At 39.8% G+C, this 23,403-nt stretch overlaps 1 protein-coding gene across 1 annotated transcript in view; it reads left to right on the forward strand.

The window, feature by feature from the left end:
- The window catches only part of prom1a (prominin 1a), a gene marked incomplete in the record, with an annotated part of 146,107 nt that overhangs the window by 12,572 nt on the left and 110,132 nt on the right, over window positions 1–23,403 (forward strand). Inside the window, 1 exon segment of the mRNA XM_038699126.1 lies at window positions 22,141–22,199. Coding sequence (XP_038555054.1) covers window positions 22,141–22,199 — 59 coding nt within the window.

Consider the following 23,403-nt stretch of genomic DNA (forward strand, 5'->3'; position numbering starts at 1 on the left):
TCATTTATAAAGCTTGCTTCGGTTGGGGCTGGCATATTAGAAGACTAAGTAAGGGGAGATAAGAGCTATGGCATTACGATAAGTTGAACGTTTGAGACATTTCAAGGTAATATTATAATGCCACCGTCAGCTTAAGCTCCCAGCTATCTGACAGAGCAGGTGAGAAATGTGGCACAGCCAGACATAGTGAAAGGTAGAGACGAAAATCAAAAGATCACTAGAGCAAGAAAGACTGAGGAGAGATCAGCTTATTTAAAGAAGCAAGAAAGGGGGGAAAAAAGGACAGGGAAAGAAAGAAATACGGGGAGTGTGTTGGAGTAAGAGCTGCAACTTCCCCGGGTGCTGCTAAAGCCGTGTCTCATTCTGGGACGTGATATTTGGGTCAGGCCTGGGTAGCCAAGCAGGAGAGGCGAGGCGAAGCGAGCGGCTCAGTACTGCTGAATGGATGGCAAGTCATGCATTCTCTGTCCCCTTGTTCCGCTTCATTGGTGGGTGCAGTGGTGCCCGCTACGAGGCGACTCTGGGGACATGGTGAGTTGTAATTGCAGATGTGTGGCGGTAAGGGGTCAACCTGCCAACGTCAGAGATGACTACTCTAAACGGCCTTCCTGTCCAATGTGCCATTTAGTCTTGGTGCCGCTCGTCACACCCCTTCACAAGATGCTTGTAGCCTTCACTCAGCAGTGCAGAGACCGTTCCTCTGAGTGGGATGTGTCACAGGAACATGACTGTGTCACAACTCAGAGAGGCTTTGTGGACCTGTTGTGTAGTACTCTTTGACAAGCTGTATGTCAAGTGTGCTTGATCTAGAAAAGTAGCATTCATCCGAAGTTGTTTGGATCAATCCCAACCAGTAACACTTATAACTTTCACTGAGTATTAAGTTATCGATACCGGTATTGACTTTCAGTATGGATACTTTTCAGTACTCTTAGTGATAACCCTTTTTAATTTTAATAGGTTCAAAATTTTAAACTGGGTGCACCAGTGCTTGAGTTAATGTTTAAGATCCAGACCTGTGTCTGGCTGTGTAATTTACATGTGGTTGGTACAAGAAAAACAATATGGCTTCACCTTCTCCTGTGTTGAGAGCAGTAAGTCAGTATATGTGTACGGGATGTTAGTTACCTCAAAAACAGATAACACATCTGATGTAATCCGTTTGAATAAGTTTAAGAGTTGTTGCTTAATTTTGACAGGAAAACCTTTGGACCACCACAGCTAGCCATAGCTAAGGTAATAATAGCATTTAAACATTTTGTTTTAAATTGGCAGTGCTACTTTCTATATATATATATATATATATATATAATAACTGTGGAGTTTTAATCTGATAATGATCAGAATGTATCTTATTCTGGATTATTCATGTCTGCTTGACAACTTGAACACAATCATGACGTAGTTGCATAATGCTAAAGCACGCATCATCAATGACCACATGTTGGGGAAACTGGACTAAAAACACCTAATGTTAAACTCATGATTGAATGACATTCATACTGGTCCTCTGTAGTAATCCCTACACATGAATGACTTTGATTAATGAGTTGCTTTGCAAGACACAGAGGAGAGGCTGAAGATGTGTGTCAACCACATCCGTACACTTTTGTGTCTTTCAACAAAACACTAAACTCCTACCTTATGCACAATGCAAGTATATCTGGATAACATCAGCTAAATCGCTAAAAAGAGAATGCATGGGTTTTTTGTACAGTCCTCCTGAGGAAGTCCAATTTACTAGCATGTCTCCTTTTTTCATGTCAACTGTCGACATGTAAATGTAAGATTGTCTCCTCTGATTGGTCTGCAGGTCAGTGCTTCTGTCACCTCTGCAGCATGGCTTCAGCCTTGATTAGCTGAAGGTAATCTCGTTGTTTACCTGGCACAGACAGACAGATCCAATCCTCTTGGCTGTCTGTCCAGGGGTCAACATGCTGACCAGACTCCACTGCAGACAGCTTGTCCTTTTGTCAAATAACTACTGACCCTAAAGGTTAGAATAGCAGGCTTGTAGCCATAAGTTCACAATTAAACTGTTAGAATCTAAGATTTGGTGTCTTTTTAGTGATTTGAGAATTCACAACAAAGTTAAATTATTCTTTTGAGTAAAGTTCTAGAGTTGAAGATGTTACACTACTCATCTTCAGTTATGTCACTGCCTTTGCAGATTTCTGCACCAAACCGCAAGGCAATATATCTGTGTAGGTCCATCTCATTCATTCAAGTAGTACAGTGTCAAAACATAATGAGTTCAGGTGTCTGAATTTGCTGTAGTTGCTGACTTTGAGATGTAATCAAATAATCCACTTTCCAATCCAATAATTCACTGGAATTTGGAATTTGGGGGGCGTTTGGTGAGGTGTAAGTTTACACCTTTCAACTACTTGCAAAAAACTGTGGTCTGCATCATTAAAACCAGTTTACTCCACTGCAACTGGACAAGACTGTGTGAATCGTCTACTACTCTCTTCAGTGTTTCGGTCAGCTTTTTGTGACGCAGCTCCGTGCTGCCTTCATGGGAACGGAAAGTCAAAGTATCATCTGTAAAATTTCAGCCACATGGTGTTTACTGTGTAAACTCTGGAAAATGGACAATATCTTTTATGATATTACCGTGGAAAGATGTATTTCTCTTAAAAGCGTTAATTTCTCTGAGGAACACCTTTATATCGCCGTGTTTACACATTCACAAGGGGGATATTCCGCTGTCGGACTTCCCCTGAAAGCAACTTACCATCAAGCACCTGATGCGACACCAGTGATTGCCATGAGATTGATTAAGTGGAGGGAAGTGAGGGAACACTAAATCATGTGTGTGGACTCAACAGGGATGATATTAAGTGAGTTGATCTACAGGAGAAACATACACTCACCTAAAGGATTATTAGGAACACCATACTAATACTGTGTTTGACCCCCTTTCGCCTTCAGAACTGCCTTAATTCTACGTGGCATTGATTCAACAAGGTGCTGAAAGCATTCTTTAGAAATGTTGGCCCATATTGACAGGATAGCATCTTGCAGTTGATGGAGATTTGTGGGATGCACATCCAGGGCACGAAGCTCCCGTTCCACCACATCCCAAAGATGCTCTATTGGGTTGAGATCTGGTGACTATGGGGGCCATTTTAGTAACGTGAACTCATTGTCATGTTCAAGAAACCAATTTGAAATGATTGGAGCTTTGTGACATGGTGCATTATCCTGCTGGAAGTAGCCATCAGAGGAGGGGTACATGGTGGCCATAAAGGGATGGACATGGTCAGAAACAATGCTCAGGTAGGCCGTGGCATTTAAACGATGCCCAATTGGCACTAAGGGGCCTAAAGTGTGCCAAGAAAACATCCCCCACACCATTACACCACCAGCCTGCACAGTGGTAACAAGGCATGATGGATCCATGTTCTCATTCTGTTTACGCCAAATTCTGACTCAACAGAAATCGAGACTGTGCAATTTTGGTGAGCTCTTGCAAATTGTAGCCTCTTTTTCCTATTTGTAGTGGAGATGAGTGGTACCCGGTGGGGTCTTCTGCTGTTCCCGCCTCAAGGTTGTGCGTGTTGTGGCTCCACAAATGCTTTGCTGCATACCTCGGTTGTAACGAGTGGTTATTTCAGTCAAAGTTGCTCTTCTATCAGCTTGAATCAGTCGGCCCATTCTCCTCTGACCTCTAGCATCAACAAGGCATTTTTGCCCACAGGACTGCCGCATACTGGATGTTTTTCCCTTTTCACACCATTCTTTGTAAACCCTAGAAATGGTTGTGCGTAACTGAGCAGATTGTGAAATACTCAGACCGGCCCGTCTGGCACCAACAACCATGCCACGCTCAAAATTGCTTAAATCATCTTTCTTTCCCATTCTGACATTCAGTTTGGAGTTCAGGAGATTGTCTTGACCAGGACCACACCCCTAAATGTATTGAAGCAACTGCCATGTGATTGGTTGATTAGATAATTGCATTAATGAGACATTGAAAAGGTGTTCCTAATAATCCTTTAGGTGAGTGTATTATAAAGCAATAAAAAATACCCGAGAGCCTTACTGCATTCTATTCTGATATATTTTTATATTTTGAATTGTCAACTTCCACCTGTTCCAACCTCCTTATGTGTTTCCCTTTATATAAATAAAAACATTTCCATCATAAATTGGTGACATTTTCACCTGAATGCAGGAAATTAAGTCTTAATGCTCAAAACTCTTTTGGAGGAGGACCCACATAACACCCACTTATTACTTACTTAAGTGCGCCATCCAAGAAAATGGTCTCTGTGTTTACAAAAAGTTTCTGAGAGGAACATTCACTTATTAATTAAATATAATTATTACTGACATGGCTTTTTTGTTCCTTGGGAAAGTAATAAATGTGTTGTTTGTTATTCACTTATGTGTTTTTTTTAAATGTTTTTAATAACAATAGTAACAACAACAACAACAATACAAAACAACAATATTCAGGGCAAATAGCCAACATCTTTTTTGATCGGTGGCGGTAAAGGACCTGGATAATGATAGGGAGCACTGGCCCAAAAAAGGTTGAGAAACATTATGTTAGCACCTTCCATTAGCACTGCTCTATACCATTGGTTACATATGGGCATGCTTCTATACTTTTGCCAGCCTCCAATCACAAGTGACGAGTAGTAGCCAATCACAGCACAGTAGGGTGGTGACAAAATAAATCTCCTACCTAACTCTCTGTCGGGGAGGACTATGTTCTGTGACATCTACCCTGAGCAAGACACTCATTTTAAGGAAGAAAATCCGGCTGTAAAAGCTTCCTCCTCGGTGTATCACATTGGCTTTCTTAGACGAGTCTTTTTGTGTGTTACTTGTTTTCATAATTACCTTAAGAATCACACAAATGTGGATAAGGTCACACACTTTTGAACATTCCCTCCTCGACGGCATCTGTGGCGTTTCACAGGGTTGTACACGCAAAAAGAGATGGAAGTAGTTGTGTGAAGAATGAAAGCTTGAGAGAGAAGATCAAATCCTTTTAACTTTCTCACATGCACAAGGCTGTCAAAATCGCTGTGTGAAGTCGGTGTGATTGTGAGACGGTCTGTTTCAGAAAATTGTACAACATAGCCCCCCAATTTTAACGTTCGGAAAAGAAAATAATAATTTTTATATGAACAGCAGAATGGCAACTAAGATGCCTTTTTGTTAATAAAGAGAAAGATGTAAAGCATAGAACAGTGTGTAAGCATGCCACATGAATGATTTACCAGGGACACCTGGATTATGTTGGTCTCAGTGTTCACAGTGTTGTCCAATCACATAGTTCTTTTCCCAAAATAACTTCTCCTTTTAAATCTTTCAGTAAGCCAGCACAGAGAAGCCTAAAGTCTAAAACAGAATATAAAGAATGTCAATATAAATCAGTCAGCTATGGACAACCATCTGCAGAATACTAATCATATTCAGTTATTCAAGTATATACAGAGAAATACACAGTATGAGTTATGCATCTCTACGGGCATATCAGTCTACTTTATGTTTATCATTCAGAGCCCCGTTACACAGGATTCATATTGTCAAGTGAGTGGACAAAATCGCAGCAAGTCACTGTGTAATATAACATTCTTTATTAGTGTCTGTTGCCATGTTTCCCAGATTTATTTTTATCTGTGTTTGCGTGTGTGTGTGTGTGTGTGTGTGTGTGTGTGTGCGTGCATTTCCCGTATCATGCCTTTTTACCCATCAATGTGGTTTGTACCTGACGGGAGGCTGTCAAGTTTATTATCATACTAAATTTGCAGACTGGATTGTATTTACAGTACAAGAAGTGTATCACAAAAACATAATTATAACATGCATGTATTGGTGGGCTTATGCGAGCAGATGAAAGATGTAGAGGACTCATGTGCTCATCTGGCTCCCAGTTAAGTGGAGTGTGGGACTCCAGCTGTATATGTAGCCAGGAGACTCAGCTGTTTACATGGAAGCACACAGTAAAGTACCCTCCATACACCCCACACATATGCATGTACACAGATGGAAAACTGGCCTCCCATCTTGTTTGATGCTTTACCTTCAGTATCTAACAAAAGGCTGAGAATAAAACCACAGGAACATTCTTTAATTGAAATGTGAGGGATAACATTCTCAGGTTAAGTCGTCTGGTCCAACTAATACCTTTTTTATTAGTGACACAAAGTGGATACCAAAGAAGGAGGCACTCTCTCTCTCCTTCTCAATTCAGTTTAAATCTGCAGTAGTTGGGAACACTGTTGTCAAGTCATAAAGGTAAAAGATTAACTGTTTTAAATGAAATTTCTTTCCACCCTGTAGTTTGCAGAGTGTGTGTGTGTGTGTGTGTTTCTTCTCCTCCTGTCTTTTGGATGTGTAAAGTTAAGCCTGATTCTCTCTCCATAGTTACTGATTCTATGGTAACAGAGTGTTTACCTTGTGTGGAGGTGTTATACCAAGCTCATGGGATGTGAGCTCTGATTTAAACAGTGCCAGACACACACACACACGTTCTCCTTTATCAGAAACATTTCAGTTAAATGTCAAGTCACTGCCGTGCTAACATTCACTGGAAGACATTTACCAAAACAGGATCTGATGTAACCATGGAGTTATTGGAGGGGGGAAAAACACCAAATCATAGTTTACACCAGTGGTTCTGACTGGGGAGGCCCAATGGGGAGGCATAGTGCCACTGCAAGGGGGCATGGATGTTGAGCAGATCTGAAGTTGCATGAATTTAATTCGTGTGGTGGCATAAACAAAAAAGGTCTCTGATGTAAGTAAGGCTATTTTGCTAACCTAAGTCTTTTTTCGGCTTTTAAAGGGGAGCGTCACAGACAAAGTTTGAAAACCACTGATCTACACCTGTATTTCTCAAACTGTTTGGTTTGTGACCGTTTAAATTAAGCAATGTCTACTTGTCATCCGTCGTCATATGTTTCATAGCGATGGATTCAGATGAGTTGTGAGCAGATCTACCTGAGAGAGCAAGATTAGTCACTGCCTCTCACATTTGGAATGGAATGTATCTCAGTATGTAGGATGTGGTAGTTTGATAAAAGCCTTGTGCAGAATACATGACTTTCAGCGTCGGCCGATGGCCGTGTCGTTCACACTACACAATTTGCCGTCTTGTGACGGGAGTCTTGAAGTCATTGTGGCGTTCACACTATGTGACTGATTGGTGACAGGGGTCACACGCTACACAAGCTGACGGCAGCTGTGTTGCCTGACGCTGGTCTTCAAACCACTTTTTGTCAAGAAAACACGGGTGAAATGGAAAATGACGTGAACCTGCAGATAGAACAGCTGTTGTTTGTTATTATAAAGATACCAATTATAAAGATAAAAAATACGGGTGAAATAATGGATTAGCACACGCAGGTAGCAGGGATTGTCTGAGCTACAGAGAGAGCTGAGGGGAGTAAAAAGTGTTTGCAGTGAAAAAGCAGCTGCTTGCTCTCATTGACTAGATGTGGATGTCGAGTTGGCCGACTCGGCATGCTAGATATCTGGCTGACATCGGCGCTGTGTCAGAAATGTGTCAGGGAGCCGTTTTGATGCGTCGTTGACTAGATCGAGCATAACGACTGGCGACTGCCGATCGACCGCTGATTTACCCACCGATCACAGCCTGACAGTCGCCGAGCTCGCCGAGCGGCAAATCGGGCTAAAAATCGTGTAGTGTGAACTAGGCTTTAGGCTGCAATTACACAGGTTGCTTTTTGGAGTATACCTACTCTTGTCAGTTATTTTCCAAGTACACATCTCGCCCAGACTGTTTTCCTTGTGTTTTGGATGTAACACATTTTGGGTAAAGTAAAACAGCTTTAATATATGATAACATGTTCCACACATGAAACTGGGTGGATCAGATAGCTACAGGATATCACAAAAGTGTAAATACATCCGAGATGGATTGAAATCCAATTGCTCAAACCAGAGGAGACTTGACACACATTAAAGCCAGATGTTAACAAGGTGTAAATATATCTACTCTTTCCAAGATGCATCTGTATTATTTACTCATCCCATCAGTAACTAGTCTGTGGAAAAAGCCTCTCAGAGGGTCTTTTCCCTGTGGTCTGTCAGCAGAAGTTACACTGAAATTAAGGTGGCTCCAACAGTTTTAACAGCACAAGCTGCACTTACCTTCGTATCCATTAAGGGGAGTCATCCATGTGTTTGTGTCAGTTTATGGATAGTTGTTACCAACCCCCTCAGTCCCCCAACTTTATGGAGTTTGGTGACAGACTCACACAGCCTAAAAAAACGGTCAAAAACTAAACAGCAGAGGCTGAGATATCTTGAGTTTTTAGTCTCTAGTAATGCAACCAATGGTCTCTTTTCATTGTTGGTCAATTTCCAAGTCTTTCAAACAGGCTTTCTGAGTAGTCTTTCTTCGATGATCTATTTGATGAGAAGTGTTTTCTGTCCTTCTAAGCCCTAGTTAGAGATCTTAATATTCCAAGATCTCACTTTTTCAGATATCTCCACGCCCGCAGTTTTGCCTACAAATATTTACCTACTTACCCCAAGCCGCCAAATAAAAACTTAGTATATGATCTATTAAATCTGAATCCATGGAACAGAGATTTGATCTCTAAGACGTATAATATCATACATAATATAGATCCTCCAACACACACTAAAATATGTGAAGCCTGGGAAAGGGACCTGGAAATTTCTCTATATGTCTAAGGCATGGACTGATACAATTCAAGGTATTTCACAGAGAACATTACTCCAATGACAGGCTAGTTAAAATATACCCATCTGTCCTAGATGTGGAAACTCTGTCATTAGGTCACATGTTCTGGTCATGTCCCTCCCTACTTGATTTCTGGTCCTCCATATTTGACTGCCTTTCAGCTTTATGCAACACATTCCTCAAACCCAATCCACTCACTGCTATATTTGGAGTCACACCCTTGGAAATACATACCACAAGTACACAAAAGAGAGCAGTAGCATTCTGTAGTCTCATAACACGTAGGGTAATCTTAATGAATTGGAAATCTAATAAATGCCTACCCTTCAGGAGATGCTATCTTTACTTCAGCTAGAAAAGATTAGAGTGTGGACTCCCTTCATTGAATATGTAGGCAACTTTTTGAGTAATGTTGCTGGGCAATCTTGCTGGTGGCAAGTCCGACAATGTTTTGAACAGATAGCAGTGGGGGAAGGGGATTACGGTAGTAATCTTTACTCATTACCATTGACCGGAACATTGCTCTAAAAGTTGCTCTGTGTATCATCAGCTTTTAAGCTGAGAGCCTTGTAGCTCAGTTTGAGTTGTGGTATACCTATATAGATCATCAGGCTAAAGACTTTTGTTACATAAATCTCTTCTCTCTCTCTCAATCTTAATTGTCTTTCTTCACTTTGAACTCTCTAGTAAAGACTTCTTGTAAACACAAAAATGCCAAAGCCATTACCTAAAAACACTGAAAACTTTCCTGTTGCATAGCAACAAGGATGAAGAAATGCTCCTTGCATGGTTTTAGCTCCTTCTGTTACTAGTGATTTACAGCAGCACCTTGAGAAAAGCCATGTGTCTGATCACAGCCAGAGGCCCATTGACACTTCCTGAAGGTGTCAAAAGTTATTCTGGGCACTAAAATGACTTAACAGCAAAACATAATGGCATGACAAGTGGAAATTTTCTTTTGCTTAATTTCATTTCTGTTTTGGTCGCTGAGTTCTAAGTGCTGTAGTGACATTGTTCTGCACTTTGTTTTACATGCTGAACAGCATAGGTGGTGATTGTTCTATTTTGAGTTTGACTTTCTTTCACCGGTGCACCTTTCTTTTAGTCTTGGTTACTAAGGGTTCTCAAGAGGAATTGTGAAGTTCGGTGTGGTGGCTCTGGCTGCCACCGTCTTGGCAGTGCTCACAGCTAATCCAAACATGGGCAAAGATGTGGACCAGGGGTGGAGCTAGCTGGCGGCTAGCTACATAGCTGGTCACCTGTGACGGCACCAACCTATCACTATAAGTAGCCACACACTGAATTATGCATAACTTTAATCCTTAATATCATTTAAACTGACGACTGCTTTTTTTGTACCAGGCTGTAAACATGTTTATTTATGCTGTAATGTTGGGCATTTTAACATGGGGTCTATGGAGATGACCTCAATTTTGGAGCCACCCTCAAGTGGTCATTTGAGGAACTGGAACTTTTTGCTTTGGATTAATATTTTAGCCCTGAAGGTTGTCGCTTGGCTAAAAAAGCTGAAGAGCTTAAATGTCGTTCTAATGTTACTACACTGGAGTGTAAAAAAATGAGGGCAACAGCAAAAATCCCAGTTTATGACACTTAAGCGACGGAGAGGCCAAGCAAAGTTCCCTGTCTGCAGTAGTGTTACAACTCCTGCTGAATGTAATTCTTAACATAAAGCTCTCTTCCATTTGTGTGTGTGCCCTCAGATAACTTTGTGAGGGAGAATCCATGTAGTTGGCAACAGCGTCCCTCTGTTCAGGAAAAATCCCCAACTGGCTGCCTGCTTTGTTACACCGTACGCCTTACAAGCCGAGCAGGGCTGAATGAAGTTTTGTGGTGTGGAAGTGTATCTCATGGCCAGGCTTACTTACTTTTTTTATTTTTTTATTTTTTAATAAGCCTGTTAGCAACGGGTGTTGTCACAGACGACTGCCGGGGCTTAGTAGGAGAAATATTAGAGTTTTGTTGATTCGGCTGGTGGCTTTTAGTGCAAGTTGATTGGAATCACCCCCCTCATCCCCCTTTTTTTTTGAGTAGTTCATGTAGGTTCTGCCTGCCACACAGCCAACAGTAAATACTGCACAGCCAGTCCCAAGAGCATCAAAGGCCTAGTTTCCATGACTTACTTATCTTATCTAAGTCTTTCCACCTAACCTATCATTTATGCATCTGTTTACATATCTATGTATCAATTTCTTTCTCTATCCATCTATCCTGCCATTTCTCTTCTCCATTAGTTTTCACACTCTATCCATTTATACCTCCCCCTGACTCTTTCTCTCTGCTGTTTTTCTTTGTCCATCTGTCTCAGCCTGTTCCAGATCTTTTTTTCCCTTCGGCAGTCTTTCCTTCTGTCTCTTCCTCTTTTACATGTTCTGCTTTTCCATTTCAGCTGTTAGCTTATGTTCTTATGCAGAGCAACTTAAGACATAAAATCAGCTTCAATTCTTACACCAGCAGCATTAACAGTGTCTAGTAGTAAGCAGTGCACGTCTGCAAGTCACAGCAGCATATCTGTGACTTGCTTTCTGTCTCCTCTGTCAAGATTTGCTCCACTCCCATTCCAGTTTCTGCAGTACTCCTGGTGGATGTTTTAACTGCACTTACTGTAAAGCAGAAATGACTGCATGCTGTATTAACTATACTATACTATAGACTATAAAATTGAGCTAGACCAAAAAATCTTGCCAATATACTGTATTTATATGTAATTGCAGGTATATCAGTGTATATTGTAATCTAATAAGTAACAAGAAATGACAGTACAGCAAAACGCAGTCAAGGTAATTTAGGAGTGTCACCATTGAAAAATTGTCCACCTAAGACCATTTGTAATCGCAGCAAAAGCACAATGACAAGTGAAGAACACACGGACTGTGTGGACGTCTCCAAGTGTACCTGTTATTTTTTAGTGAAAAATGGCTGGGTGAAGTTGAATATAAATCAGAGGGTCATTAATAAATACGCTCACCGGTCACATCACTAGTCTCATCTTTCTGAAACAGCTGTGCCAATCAAAAAGACGTTTCTCCAGGAAATCACATTGTTGTCTGGTTGGTGCAGAGCAGCATAATGTGAACACACAACACCTCAAATCTGCAGCCACAGGCAGATGGTGTGTTTTTTTTTTTGTTTTTTTTTTTTTTTTTTAACAGCTAATTATTATAGTAATGATAAAAATTAATAATAAAACAAAAAAATGGTTTGGTGAAGCAGTTTACATGATCACATCAATCTGACACCTTTTCAATTGTAATTCCATTGTATTTCCCATTGCAAATGGTTACATCATATCTTAGACAGTACGTTTTTCTAAGTTGGAAGGAGGCAGTGATGCACAATAACTCCTTTAATCTGATGTGTCCTACATAAACAGGCAGAATACTGACTTGTAACAGACCCATCTCACGTGAGGTGTGAGTAGTTATTTTATAGAGGCCTTTTCATACAGTATAAATTAGCTATGGACAAGATACTGTAAGAATCGCCCATATTAATGTAGATAATGCAGACTGATTTATAGACGTTACTGCTTACATGCCGTTCTAAAAACATCAACTGGCTGGGTGTCATTAAAAGAGTTGAATTGAAAGTAATTTTTTTTAATGGTTTATTTAAATTAAAATTTTCAGCATTATTCTGCTGTTGCTGCACATTTGTTTCAAGTACTTCACTCTTGTTGATTAAATCACCGAAACCGCAGCAGATTGAAGTTGTGACACAAACAGCCGTTGTTCTGAGATGTCTATTCTCAATGCAATATCTCACGACACATTTTCCCCAAAAATGCTCACAACTCTTTGTGTTGCCTAATTTAAATGAACCTCCCACCTGTTCACACCTCTCCTCTCACCTGTGCACTGTGTGCTCTGTTCAGGGTGCGGGGTACAGATAAGTTGCATTGTGGGTAATGTAGGCACCGGGTTTTGACAAGAAATAAGGCTGTGTACAATAAAAAAAGATGATATCTCTAGTTCTGCTGCATTGATTTAGATTTTTTTAATTTTATAGAAGTGCAATGCTAAATTGGTGGAGACTCTTTTAGGTGGACCTCATCAATATTTGTTAATTTTATGTGTTCAAAATATTGTTTTTCAAACTGTATTAAACAGTATTTAACAAGCTTTATATCAACGTGATATCCACAGTGAGCTGGCCTAAACCCTAAACAAAGCGATGTTCCACACAGCTTGCAAAGTGGATTTAATTGGTTCAATCTGAATTTCAAAAGTGAAATATTTATAAGACTTCTACCAAAATTTATCAGTACATACATAGTATATTCACACTGCTGATATAATGTTTGCTGTCTTTCGATATATCAGCACTGACAGTTTATCAAGATGAAGATACCATCTGAATGAGCATCACACATAGCCTAACACAAAGATCATTTTGTTTGCATTTACATTTGCATTTTTGCAGGTGGAGGAGAAGTGAAAGGGTAAAACCTAGGTTCAGTAAAAATGTATTTTCTTTTCGGTATTCTAGTGGGAAAGTGCTTTTTACAACCTTTAACACTCTTGTCTCACCCCCACCAGGCAGCTTCATTGTCAATTGGACCTATTTTGTGTGACGTTTATTTGAAAAAGGCTTTAATCGCCCACAAGGTTATTGGCTTTCCATAGAATGTTTGTAACATGATATTACTGAATAGTTTGTGCAGGTTAAAGAGGTGGCATTGTGCTTTTTGGCTTTTTCCCTGTCCTTTTATTGAGGTATAAACCTTTTTTGTGCATGTAATGGGTTTGCAAAGTGAAAAAGCCCAAAGTCCACCCCAAAGGGAGTTCTAATCTCCCACAGAAAACTCTGCTCTGAACTGCCTGAAAACAGCTCGTTTGTGGTCCAGCCTTTACTTCCGCTTTCTTGTGATGTCACAAGAAAATACGTGTCATAATGCTCGTCCGAGCGATTAGTCCAACGCGCCCTCAAAAACACAGGTGGAAAAACTGTGAGATGCAGTACACAGTGACAACACGTCCGCCTGCTGCCTCTCCTCTCCCTTCCAAACACTAGCTACCCTCCAGGCAGTCAATGGACATGAAGTTGTTACTGTGATGTAGAGACAGAGCTCAGTTAAAACTTTATGGATGAAAGACACATTTGTTACAGATTAATAACTCACCACTCTGAAACTCTTGCTCCAGTCCAAATTGCCAAGCTGTTCGGCAACATGTAGCCTACAGCTGAATTGAAGCTGTTTACCGTCTTTTCGCTGACCTGCCTTTCTCTGCTTCTGATTGGCTAGTAGTCCTTAACTAGGAACTGTGCATGTGCAACACCCAACAAAGATCATGTAGAGGCAAGATGCATCACTCCATAGCTAAAACGAAGTGTTCAACATAGGGTGAAAAGAGGAGCTGCAGCAATGTGCAGTATGACAAAAAATATGGTGTTTTTTTTGAAAATGAAACCATGTAAACCTGTTCAGGTACAACCTCTAAATAGGATTTTGAACCTGAAAATGAGCATAATACCACCTCTTTAAGCCTCTTTGAAAGCTTTAAACAGTCAAAACTAATTTGCTTCAATAACAACCACATAATGTCCAATTTTCGATTAGTTATTTGGTCCATAAAATGTCTAAAAATGTGATAAATGTTGATCAGTGTTTCCCAAACCCAAGATTACGACCTCAAATGTCTTGTTTTGTCCACAACCCAAAGATATTCAGTTTCTTGTCACAGAGGAGCGAAGAAACCAGAACATATTCACATTTGAGACGCTGGAATAAGAGAAGTTTACCTCAAACAGATTAATTAATTATCAAAATAGTTGACGATTAATTTAATAGTTGACAACTAATAAATTATTCAATTAACTGTTGCAGCCCTATTGGTTACATTGAACGTCTCATAACAGAAAGATCCCTGTTCCCATCCCAGACTGATGAGTATTTATGTAAATATAAAGTTACACAAAGACAACGAGCTGAACAAAGATAAGCAAACATAAAATGAAAGCCATTACGTAGAGTCACATTGCTTTTGATGACAGTGGCAACAAAGCTACATTATAAAGTGTCTCTCCATGGAGTGCCACGGCCTCCGCTCTTAGCTGCTATTCATGATTTTTCTTTAAAAAACAGAATGTGGTGTAGGTGGTTGTGTAGCTAAAAGCCATTGTGTAGGTTTCACCAACAGGAGCCTTTGGTGCCGTAAATTCCTATAGACAGTTAATGCATAGATAGACATGCGTGTTATTGTTTTCAGTCACTAAAGGCGTGGGCTTGAACACTTCTTCAAATCATTTAATCCACGGTACTAATCGCCTTATTTCCCACCGCACCCAGAGGGGCTGCTGGGAGGATTACCAGTCACACATCACACTTTGTTTGCTGTGATAGTTTTTCTCTTGTATTTTCTTAATTAACAAATTAATTACTATGCCTTATGGTACAGTATACAGTAACCATGGAAGTATGCAAATACATTACATGGCCACTGTCAATTTCTTTTACCAACTTCTACTTCTGTAGATGTTTTAAATTTTTGTAGTGCTGCAAATAACTGTTCAATAATGAATATGTAACTATGTCATCACTGTTTAATCAACAAAATAAGGGTAGATTAATCAGTTAATCGTTTGGTGAATTGTTCGTCAGGAAGTAGTGAAAAATGCCACAATGTCACAATTTCCCAAAGGTGATTTGTTAGTTTTGTTTGACCAGTAGTCCCAAATCCAGATATATTCAAATTACAATTGAATATCTTTTTAATTAAATTTTAGACCATGTTAAATTATGGTATGACTTAAAAAATACAGTGATTGACACTCAAAAGGTGGATGTATAAGGTTTATAATGTTGTCCTTTAAAGTGAAAAGGGTGTGCATAAAGATTGAGGAAGCTGTGTATTTATCCAGATTGCGCAACTTTTTCAGCCATCTGTAAGCAGAGAGAGTGAGAGAGGATAAGCATGTGTATTTCACTTTACACATAATCTTCCATAATTTCAATGTAGCACATTCACATCCAGTTCATCCCTTTACAGCACTCTTTAATTCTAACCAAAGCCACGTGAAACCATTTAACCACCATCGGTATAAATCATGCCGTCTAGGATCCAGTGAGCTGCTGTTGAATGCATCTAATACTACAGGAATGTCTACAACGAGGACCTGCAACATTGAGATTTCATTTAACTAACGTTATGACTACAACCAGAGCCGTTACGTCTCTGACAAAAAGAGGAGCTACAGGAAGCCGTGTTTAGATTCTTGTTCAGCTCATTTTATTTACATGTCCACTCTGGTTTATTCATGTCAGACACACCGACTAACTGCAGACAGGCGGCCCGCAGATATATTTAGAATAAGTCAGAAACTATAGTTAAACGGCTCATTAACGTTAGCGCTCCTCCACTGATAAACACGGCATTAGCTTTGTGGCTAATTTAGCAACGTGCAGCGTTAGCTGCTGTAACGTTACGTGATTTTAGAGAATATTTAGAAGTGATGAACTAGGGACAAATGTGGACCGTTCGCTAGAACTGCCACACTGTTTGAAATAAATCTACAGTTACGTCTATCAGCAGCTTTCAACACCCAGCTACCGTAACATTAAACTGCTGTGAGCTGGTAGGAAGCCGGGAGATGTCAGTGAAAAACGGGAGGGTTAGCAAGTCATGAATGTTTTCAGAAGAGGAGAAGTGACTGGGTCTGTTTTTATTATAATTATTAAAGTTATGTAATTTACTTGACAAAAGACAGACTCACTGCTCACACAGCCGTCTGCGTGTTTCTAAATGCTGCGTATAAACTCGATGCCAATTAAATGCAATTAGCTCTTATCGGCCGATAACATCGGTTGGGCTCTAGTATAAATAGTAGCTATGATGTAGTGTTTAAATGAAAAGATTTTAAGTGGCTCTCGAATTGTTGCTCTTGGCCTATTGCAGGTTTAAATCAGGCTGGACTGTTAATCTGGCATATAGGACAAATGCCTAGTGGGCTGACACACCTTTGGGGCAGGTGTAGCGTAAATTATGTATTTATATAACTGTTGTGGGCCAACGATCAGCCCAAAGAGCATGGCCAGCGGCCCATCGGGTAATTTTCTATACTAACACATTGCCAGGCCAATCACATCTCTTACTAGCCCCCACCCCATCTGCTCTCAGTTTCTTGCGTTATGCAAAAAAGAAAGACGGATGCCGCGAAATGTGCGAAAACAACCGATATGTTTGCTACCAGAGCCGCAGTCAGCTGCAGTACCCGACATAGTGCAGGCACAGGCACTTGAAGGAGTAAAGGAGAGCCGTGGCCACTGCCAGACAGAGGAGGAGGCATGAGACAGCGGAGCAAAGTGACAGAAATGAGGGCGAGAGAGCAGGAGAGTGGAGGTAAGCGGTAAGCATGGAGTAGCTCAACCTGTAGGGAGGGAGCAGGGAGGTGGGGTCATTTACACTGGGGACATGTAGGCTACCCACCACTATTTAAAGCATTTGTTAAAAATGTTCTGAAAAATAGCTTGCACCAAGAAATGTTAATTGACAAATAAAAGGTTTATTTGCACAATAAGCCTGCAATGCATTGTAAATATAGAAGAAAACTGTGTTGTCCAAAAAGAATTACCTAGGCTAAAAACAATAAGTTACTGATTACTGCATAATATTCTATTATATTTTTATATTGTGAATTGTCATCTGCCACCTGAATTTTGTGCTTCCCTGGTGCAGAAAATGTCCCCAGAATGTAAGAAATTAAGTGTTTAATGCTCAAAATCTTCTGGGAAGGACCCCCAGACCCCCCTATCAACTATTCATTTTTTTTTCTAAATAATAGGTCTATTAAAATATATTCTTGTCTTGTTTTCATGGCCCCAGTCTTGTGCAATGTTGCATCTCATGGGCTAAGTGTTTTGTCACACCCCTGATCTGAGCCCTTAAATGGAAGGATGGTGTATTGGCCAAAAATGCCAGGGTTGATTTATTTTTCATTTTTTTTGTCCCAGTCCAGCCCTGGTTTCAGTCCTCATGTGAGCTGTGTGTTTGCATATTTTGAACCAATTATAGGGGGCAAAAAAACCCACCTTCTGATATATGGCAGACAGCAGGAAATCCAAGCATAAAGAATCAGTTAGGGGCTAAGTGCCATATTGAGCTATCTTGTTATGTGTTCTTAGCCAGGATGAACACGTATATATTACATAATATAAGTTAAATTAAGGGAAAGGGTGCAGACAAATGCATGTAAATGCTAATCTAAGGTTACATGGACTGTAATCTGATTTATTTTGACACCCTGCTGTTAAAATCACACTGGATCACACAGTTCAATAAACATGCTTGCTGAGTTCATGTTTTATTTACAAGCCCTGGTTTAAAACTAGGCAGCAGAAACAACCAAACCAACTTTAAAATGATGCTGCAAAGCCAAATATTCTACTGAAGTTTGAACCAAAACGAGGAACTATACTAACTATTACTACTACTCATTAAAATACCAATATAAGTTCTGGTCCAGGAAAGCATTCAGTACTCTGTGATACCCCCCTGTTCATGGCCATCAAAGTAGCCTCTTCCTCTGCTATTCTAAAACCAGGCAGCCAAACTGAGATAGAGAGCTGCTGGATTCCTCTGGGCGGGCGACTCGCTTCTCATGAAATTGATGAAAAATTCATCTTGCCAGGTTTTGCTTTATCTTGGGCTCCCTGCAAAGCGTCATTAAATCTGCTCTAAAACCTCTACCTCGATTTGGTTCAGAGCTGAGAAGCTACTGAAGCTGGCCTCTGCGATGCATTTACATATACATTGATTCTCTCAACATTTTCAATAATGTGTATGCATTTTGCAGTTTACAGTTCATGGAGAATCATTAAGATATTGTCAACATGACAAACAGGTTGGTTTAGATGGGTTAAAGGTCAGGGCATCCTGACAAATACACTTATGTGCGTTTTTAAAATGATGAGGGCCAGCAGAGAGAGTGGGAAGGACAGCATTAACGTGGGTGGAATCGAGCATCAAGTGAGCTTTTCGTTCATGGAGAGAGGGATTAGACACCTCTCAGTAGAAACCTCTCTCCTTGCTGCTTTTCTCTCTTTTCACCTCTCAAAATGTTTCTCCTCTCTTATCCCGCTGTCTTTGATCTGTCCTTTCTTTCTCATTCCTCTATCTTATATTCCTCCATCCTCCACTGCTTCTTTTATTCTTTGTGTTTCCTCTTGACTGAGTAAACCTAGTAGTTTCAAGTTCATTCATTAATTAGATATTGGATTCGGACAAACATTTCTCAAAGGCAGAAAAAACTTTCTTCTGTGTTGAGTTAAACCTGTTGATTTTTTTTCAGTTTCTATGGTAATGTCAGTTATTCATTCATTTATTTATTCTAAATTATCTTCAGTATTCAATATTTTCAGATTTGCTTCAGTGGCAGCCTTCTCTTTCCTCTCTCACTCTGAGTTGATCAACTCCAGTTGTTCTGATCTGACAACAGTGTCTCCTGTGAATTTGGTTAATGTTAAAATGATTTTCAGATGTTTCAGAGAAAAGATATTGTCGTCGTGCTTACGCTTTGGTTGCTTCTGACAACTAGCCCTTAGTTGAATTTTTGGATGATCTGATTGAAGTGATTTTTCAAGCAAAAAGGGAAAAAAAATCACAATTTCCAGCTTCTCCAGTTGCGCAGATGAGACTTCATATTGGGACGAAACTGATAATCTTGTGTGGTGATGCACAGAGAACAACAGCAAAACTAAGGAACTGATCATTGTTTTTTCATGAAACAGGAGATAAAGACACACACTCCTGTCTACATCGGTGGAGCTGAGGTGAAGCAGGTGAACAGTTTAAGGTTGCTGGGAATCAGCATCACAGAGAACCTGACATGGTCATCTCTCATCTCTGGTGAGAGATGAGAGATGGTGTAGAAAGCTCAAAAAGCCCAAAGGACAGACATACTAAAGGACAGTACCCACCCCAGCAACCGCCTGTTCACCCTGCTGCCTTCTGGGAAGAGAAGTTTCAGCTGTCGCACCACCAGACTGCAGAGCAGCTTTTCCCCCCAAGCTATCAGGCTCTTAAACTCAAATTCACCCTCCGCACTGCTCCATTGATTATTGAATACTGTTTATTTCTGCTTACCATTTTTAAAATTGCTTCTGTATTAATGTATATTGTCGGCTATGTAGAGAATGGACTCACAGTCATTATATAATCTGTTATATTGTGCCAATAAATGTACCTACGTACCTACCAGATGTGCTGCTTGCCTTCTATGATAGGGAATGGAAAATGTTTGGGTCCTGGGCAATTTTTCTGACAAAACAAGCAACCTGAAGATGGGCTCTACAAAATTGTGACTTTTCTCTGACATTTTGATAATTAATCAAGAAAGTGACCAGCAGTTGCAACCCTAATATGCATTTATATTAACAGATGGTTCAGACTGAGCTGATCTTTGGAAATGTCACCATAATGCGGATTTAAAGACTAGGAAGAAGTGGTGAACAGTAATTTGTCATTGATCTGTTTCTCTGTCCTTTAATTCTTCTCTATTGAATCTGATATTATACCAAAAGATGTCATCTCATTTTGTGACAAATTACTACAATGTTTAGGCCTGAGGGCTTATTGAGCCGTTGTTGAGATCTTGTTTACCATCGTTACAGGTTGTATCTTTATGGGTACAAAAGAAATTTAAACACACCTTCACCACAAGTTCAGGGGCTTCTTTGAAACGCACACAAAAGCCATTGAAAAGATTATAGGCTCAATTTTACACCTCACTCCGAAATGCACAATTGTGACTGACGACAGCTGGTGTGGAAGAACTAACCTAGAAGCTAGAAACCGCTGGCATAGGTTGACCTATAAAGCAGACTTTTGTTTCTGGGAATTTGTGTGAAGATTCTGGCAGAATCACAAACTTCATCTGTTGGCTTAATGTAACAACTATCAGACTGCCCTTAAGCGAGGCACTCATGCTGCACCTGTTCTAGCTCTGTAACAACCAGTACAAACCTGTGGTTGTACCAGGCAGGTCAAGTGCAGAATTGTAGAAGTTTGAGGAAGACTGACTGGAAAATAAAACACACTTTTAGTCAAATAATCCTACATTAATACATGTTTAAATAAAGACAATTAAGCATGACTACTTTAAAAGATAAGCTCCTCTCTTCCTAAACAGCCGTAATAAGTAGGTGAAGCATAAGCCTGAAGCACGCTCATATTAATACAAATCTCATGCTTTGAATAATGGGCAGGGATCATAGGTCTGTTTTGTGATAAATTAAAACAATTCTTGTCAACAATTCATCTGGATATGGTCTTCCTTCAGAGAAAAAGAAACGCTGCATTGCAGAAGGAGGAAAAGTCGTGTCGTTTGCATCTTATTTTGGGAAACCAAGTGCCTCTGAGAAGACTTGCTGTCTCTGTCATCATTATATGATGAATTGCAACTAGCTCTGCTCTAGGTGTAGATATGAAAGAGAACAGAGACGTACAGTATTTTATAGGAGATTTGTTTGGGTCTTTTTCTAATTTGAAATAAAATAATGTTTTGTATCATTGAGCTGATCCATAATTGATCATAAATCACTCAAATTATTATTTAAACTGCTACATATATTCAGCAAATTCTCAAAAATCTAAACATTACTGCCTCTCTTACTGGTAAGAGCAACAGATTTTTAACCCATTGTTGTGTTGTTTGGAACTTGTTTATATCCAAAATTTGTATGAATGCAGTTTTGTAACATTTTTTTTTCTATTAAAGAGGGGTATTATGCAGTACCTAGTTGTCATTAACATTTTAACTATTAATGTTTCATGAATATCTGTAACTGTCACACTAACAGGCAAAATTAATAAGGACTTTTGCATCTAGAATATCAGTTTCCTGAGTTATACTGTGAGTACTTCTGAGATCCAAAAATAGCCAGAATATTAACAACATCAACAGGATCCTAACATGGTGTCAGTCCATAAATAAAATAAGAGCTCCTGATCCTGTCATTCAGACTTGCCCCAGTCTAAGCCCAGAGGGAAGAGATGGGGATGAAGGGACACTGCAGTGTCAGAGTTTGGCTCTGGATTTCATGACACCATCATGTCAAAGATGTCAACTTGCTGCTTCAGCTTGACAGCAACAATTTCTCACATTAACTATATACTGTGGTTTCCTGCTGTTGGCTGAGGAAACTTTCCATATCAAAATTTGCTTTGCTTTAGGGGAGAACACATCATTATTGAATAGCTGTCATGTATTTACCAGAGTGAGAAAAGTTTCGTGTCCATTTTCAAGCTAATAATTCACAGGATTGATTTTTGGTGACACCCTAGTGGTAAAATTTGGTAAACAATGTGAGTAAACCAAGGCAGCAACACAGCATCTGTTTGTGACTTGCTAAATTGTATACAATTACCATTGGATTTAGAAAAACAACAATATTTCTTCATGTTGTGTTTGTTTTCTATGTGTCGTTGCAGATCTTATTGTCAAACTGGCAAAGGACAAGTTTGGAGCCATTCACACGGAATACCAAAAGGTATGTCAGTGTGTTAAATGATGATTTTCTATACCTTATTACATTATGGGTATTTTTCTGATTGGATGCAGCAATTTTTGATAACAATTTATGATGACAATTTAAGACTTGTACCTTTTGAGATCCTCTGTAGTCCCTGAATTCTCTGCAGCAAGGCAGTAAAAGCTTTTACATGCCAAGGCAAGTCCATGTTTTTACTAAAATAATGGTGGTTGCTTCTGGCACAACGTGAATTTAGAAAGGGATATACCATTTGAATTTTTATGAGGAACAACCTTGATAACCAATGACATTTTCTAGTTCTTTGACAGATCTACGGTGAGAGTTCACTCTGTACCTTCCTCTCAGTTAGTGGGGAGAATTTGCTGTCCGTGTGTGTGCAGTGTTACAATATGCAGCTATGTGGATATGCATGCCAGTTTTGAATTCTATGATTTCTCTTTTTGTTGTTGTATTTCATCCACATATTTTTGTTTTGTGGCTTTGCTCCTTCTTTGACGCTGCAATGCCTTTGTCTTCTGCATGCCCTCTTCATCTGATCTGCTCTGGTCTCCCTCAGCCAGAGAACGTAGTGCTGACTCTTCAGGTAAAGTCTGCACGCTGGACTTACAGTGCAACCCATTCCCTGTCTCACCATGCTCCACTGTCCAGAGTCATCAGGGTTGCACAATGCTGCCTAAAATCACTTTATGTTACACTTTAGTTGATATATTACTACATTTTTGTTTATTTCAACCATCTTCATCACTGGAATATTAATGATTAGTTGTGCAGCCCTAGGACTCTCACCCAGCCATCCTATCCATCTCACAACCACCAGGTTAGCTTGGCTAAAATTGTAGCTCCTGTATCTTTTGAGACATGTCATGAATTAGATATATATTTTCATCTTCATGGAGGAGAAACAATGCTGACTGGATCACCAAGGAAGAGTTTTAGTGCTCTGGAATGAATTTCATACATTTAACAGGCCATGTGGAATATTCTTTTACACCAGTATCATGGCCCTAACTCTAGTTTTCCAACTTGGCTGCTGAGGACTTGCTAGCCCTGTTAGGGGACAAGCATGTAACACATTCCCGTCAAAGCCATATCAAACTGATGAAAAAAAACAAACATCAATATGGGTTTGGCATACGACAAAGACTTTAGCTCTCAATTTGTGTTAATATTACTACCACACAGAACCTTATGATAAAGCAGG

The sequence above is a fragment of the Micropterus salmoides genome, unplaced genomic scaffold (genome assembly GCF_014851395.1).
Source record: "Micropterus salmoides isolate LMB-PRFRI ecotype aquatic unplaced genomic scaffold, ASM1485139v1 Ms_hic_scaffold_5, whole genome shotgun sequence".
Taxonomy (NCBI): domain Eukaryota; kingdom Metazoa; phylum Chordata; class Actinopteri; order Centrarchiformes; family Centrarchidae; genus Micropterus; species Micropterus salmoides.